At 62.4% G+C, this 3,268-nt stretch overlaps 4 protein-coding genes across 4 annotated transcripts in view; 2 read left to right on the top strand and 2 right to left on the bottom strand.

The window, feature by feature from the left end:
* Positions 1 to 120, top strand: part of TMEM138 (transmembrane protein 138) — a 2,239-nt gene extending 2,119 nt beyond the window's left edge. The window contains exon 5 of the transcript XR_001860107.1: positions 33 to 120. The gene's annotated coding sequence lies outside the window, so the exon portion shown is untranslated. The remainder of the gene's footprint in view (positions 1 to 32) is intronic.
* Positions 1 to 1,197, top strand: part of TMEM216 (transmembrane protein 216) — a 1,783-nt gene extending 586 nt beyond the window's left edge. Inside the window, exons 2-5 of the mRNA XM_008629411.2 lie at positions 33 to 134; positions 217 to 309; positions 522 to 723; positions 814 to 1,197. Of these exons, the coding sequence (XP_008627633.1) occupies positions 33 to 134; positions 217 to 309; positions 522 to 723; positions 814 to 829 (413 nt within the window). The 3' untranslated portion in view covers positions 830 to 1,197. The remainder of the gene's footprint in view (positions 1 to 32; positions 135 to 216; positions 310 to 521; positions 724 to 813) is intronic.
* The window catches only part of LOC103611822 (cytochrome b ascorbate-dependent protein 3), a 10,476-nt gene that overhangs the window by 5,445 nt on the left and 1,763 nt on the right, over positions 1 to 3,268 (bottom strand). The gene's annotated exons all lie outside the window — the stretch shown is intronic.
* Positions 1,387 to 3,268, bottom strand: part of CPSF7 (cleavage and polyadenylation specific factor 7) — a 4,830-nt gene continuing 2,948 nt past the window's right edge. The window contains exons 5-9 of the mRNA XM_017728617.1: positions 3,200 to 3,264; positions 3,005 to 3,123; positions 2,765 to 2,930; positions 2,501 to 2,674; positions 1,387 to 2,414 (exon numbers count right to left, since the gene is read on the bottom strand). Coding sequence (XP_017584106.1) covers positions 2,506 to 2,674; positions 2,765 to 2,930; positions 3,005 to 3,123; positions 3,200 to 3,264 — 519 coding nt within the window. The 3' untranslated portion in view covers positions 1,387 to 2,414; positions 2,501 to 2,505. The remainder of the gene's footprint in view (positions 2,415 to 2,500; positions 2,675 to 2,764; positions 2,931 to 3,004; positions 3,124 to 3,199; positions 3,265 to 3,268) is intronic.

The raw sequence follows: 3,268 nt of genomic DNA, 5'->3' as shown, positions 1-3,268 counted from the left end.
CCCCCCCTCACGGCCGTCCCGTGTCCCCTCAGGCCGCCATCGCTCCTCGGCTCCGCTGCAGGTCCTGCTCTTCCTCAACGGCTGGTACTGCGCCACATATTTCCTCCTGGAAGCGTTCGTGTTCGTGTACAAAGGTGAGTGTTTCTCTCCAGAGCTCTTCCCGATCCCGGCGGGATGGGCAGGGATGTGGTGCTGAGGGCGGTGCCTTTCCTGCAGTGCTGCTCCTGCCCTATCCCGTCTCCAACTTGGTGGTGGACGTGGTGCTGCTCCTCCTCTACCTCGGCATTGAGGCCACGCGCATCTTCTTCGGTGAGTCCCCCCGAATTCCAGAGGCTCCACAGGGAGTGCAGAGTCCTGGGACACCCCTGAAACCCATCCCTGGATGCCCAGGTTGGATGGGGCGTGGAGCAACCTGGGCTAGTGGAAGGCGTCCCTGCCCACGGGAACGGGGTGTTTAATTTCCCTCCCCACCCAAAACCCTCCGTGATTTCCGTGATCTGATCCCACCCTGTGTTCCACAGGCTCCAAGGGGAACCTGTGCGAGCGGAAGGTGCCGCTGTCCCTCAGCCTGGCACTTACGGTGCCGGCGGCCGTGCTGGCTGTGTACTACCTGCTGCTCCAGACGTATTCCCTGCGCCTGGAAGCGTTCCTGAGCGCCATCCTGCTCCTCTTCTACGGCCTGGAGCTGCTCCTGGGCTTCCTGGAGCTGCTCTCCTTCTCCAGGTGCCACATCCCGGGAGCTGGGGGATGCGGCGCGGGAGCTGCCAGGTTGGTTTGGCACCCGCACATCCCTGTCTCTGTCCTTTTCCACAGCGCGGATCCCTACTGAGGACACGGCCCGGGGACACAGGGAAGCGCCACCCCTGCCAGCTCCACTTCCCAGCCCCGGGAAGGGGGAGGATCCCACTTTTCCCGCTGCCCGTTTCACCTGCTGCCACCTGGACACATCCCTCCCGCTTTTCCTGCTTCCCGCCTCACGAGGGACCTGCTGCCACACGGATTCATCCCTCCCTTTTCCCACTTCCCACTGCGCTCACTCCCCCCTGGACACAGCCCTCCCACCTTTCCCACTCTCCACTCCACCTGGCCTCACTCCTCAGAGCTTGAGCCAGCTCAAGGTATGAAGAATCCTTATTTTTTTCTACGACCTTCCAGAAAAATTCACTATTTTCCAATAAATATTTATTTTTACCTGCTGCCCGGGAACGTGGGTCCCCCTGGGAACGCTCAGGTGCTTCCAGCACTTCAGAGCTGCTTTGGGAAGCACAGGAGCCCATCGGAGGAGGAAGAGGGTGAGGGACAAAGGGTGCAGAGACCTCCCCAAATCCCTCCCATTATCCCTCACTATCCCAAATCCCACCGTAGGAAGGCAACAGGAGCGCTGTATAAAAGACTGACAACGTCATCCGAGTTTATTACACAATTCCAACCTATCCAAAGACAAATCTAATCACTGCGAGCAGGAGGGGCGGCGCCTCGCCGGGGCTTCCAGGGATTTGCTCTGCAATTTGGGCGGGAATTTTTTCCCCCCTCCACTATTTGGAAGGAAACTAAAAATCTGTGGCGGTAAGTAAAAAAAAACCCGGAGCTCTCCCGCCGAGCGCTCCCACCTCGTGGGGCTTGGGAAAATTGGGGTGGTTTCTCCTGAATTTGGGTTATTTCAACTTAAAAAGACTTCCAGGGCCTCGGTTTTCCCACCCGGGGGTGATTCCAGCCCTGGAAGTCACCCAGTGTGTCCCGGCTCATCCCGACCCTCCTGGGCTCTCCCTCTCCTGCTTGGGATCCCGAGGGGACACGAGGGGGTCACAGCCTGCCCTGCCTCTTCCGCTTCCTCTAAAACAAGGAAGGCTCTGCGGGAGAGGCCAGAGCTGCCATTTGGGTGGGAATGCTGCTGTGGGGAATGTCGGGATAGAGGAGAGGGTGACCCCCGGCCCAGCTCCAGCCCCTTTTTCCCAGCTCCTGGAGGGTGAGGGGGCAAAGAAGGAGCATGGCACAGTGTCCCGCCGGGGCGATGGGGACAGGAGTGTCCCCAGGCAATCCAGAGGATGGCACATGGCTCCTGATCCCGGGATCGGGAGCTGTGCATCTCCAAGCCCCCAAGCTGCACGGGGAGGGCTCCGTCCCCTCCGTCTCCCCCCCCCAGGCTGGGAAGGGCTCACAAACCTCCCTCCATGGAGTAAAAGCACCATTTCTCTTTGGGTCCGAGTGTCCACGGAGCGGAGCGGGATGGCCCCGGGAAGCAGCAGCAGCAGTGAGGGGGTTCCCAAGGCCACGAGGTGCGCGCGGGGGTCCCACCCGGAGAGGGCTGGGGGTGGCGGGAAAGGGGCCAGGATGGGGCAGAGCGGCCTCGGGCACGGCGTCCTGGGCGAGGTGAGGAGATACGAGTCCGTTAAAAACCACTTCCTGCCAAATTCCTGCCAGGAGAGAGGAGAGGAGAGCAGTGGTCGGAGCGCCCTTCCCTCATCCCTCAACGCCTCCAGGGGATTCCCGAGCCTCCCACCTGTCTCAGTGGTGCCGGTCCCTGTCTCTGTCCCTGTCCCGATGCCGCTCGTGCTCCCGGCTCCGCTCCTGGAAATAATCCTCGTGCCGATCGTCGCTGTGGAGCAGATCCCGGTGCCGCCGGCTGCTCTCGCGGGACCGGCTGGGAGAGCGCTCCCGGGATCGGTGTCTTTTCCTTTGGGAAAAGAGGAGGCAAAACCCAAAGGGTGACCTCTTAGTCGCTCACCTGCGGGAAGGATCCCGTTCCCTGGATCCAGGGGGATACCTGGAGCTGCTGCTGGAGCTGCTGCTGTAGGATTTGGCCTCGATTCCATGCAGGCAATCCTTGAGGGAGGAGAGGAGGACGCGGCACCGCTCGTCGCTGGCCACGCGCGACTGCTTGATGACGGCAATGGCCGTGAGCAGCGTCTCGATGGCGTTGCTGTAATCCCCTGGGGGAGCGGAGCAGGGGGTCAGGAATGGGAATCCATCCCGGGACGGGGGGCACGAGGGATGCGGGAAGTACCTGCGCTGGCGCCGGACACCGCCTTGGAAATGGCGCTGCTGGAGATGGCGCGGTTGCGGTTCATGATCTCCTCAAACTCCCCTTCGCTCACGGCCGGGATGGGCGGGCCCAGCTCCCGGCTGTCGGCACAGCGGGAACGGGGGGGTCAGCGGGATCCTCCCCAAGCACCCCACCCCCCATTCCCGCCTGGCTCACCTGCTGTGGTTGTAGGGAGCCATGGCCTTGCCGTAGGTATCCGGAGGGGGGCCCAGGGCGGCGGGGGGG

The sequence above is a fragment of the Corvus brachyrhynchos genome, unplaced genomic scaffold (assembly GCF_000691975.1).
Source record: "Corvus brachyrhynchos isolate BGI_N302 unplaced genomic scaffold, ASM69197v1 scaffold1103, whole genome shotgun sequence".
Taxonomy (NCBI): Eukaryota; Metazoa; Chordata; class Aves; order Passeriformes; family Corvidae; genus Corvus; species Corvus brachyrhynchos.
The sequence above is the reverse complement of the archived record's forward strand: the minus strand, read 5'-3'. Positions and strand labels throughout refer to the sequence as shown.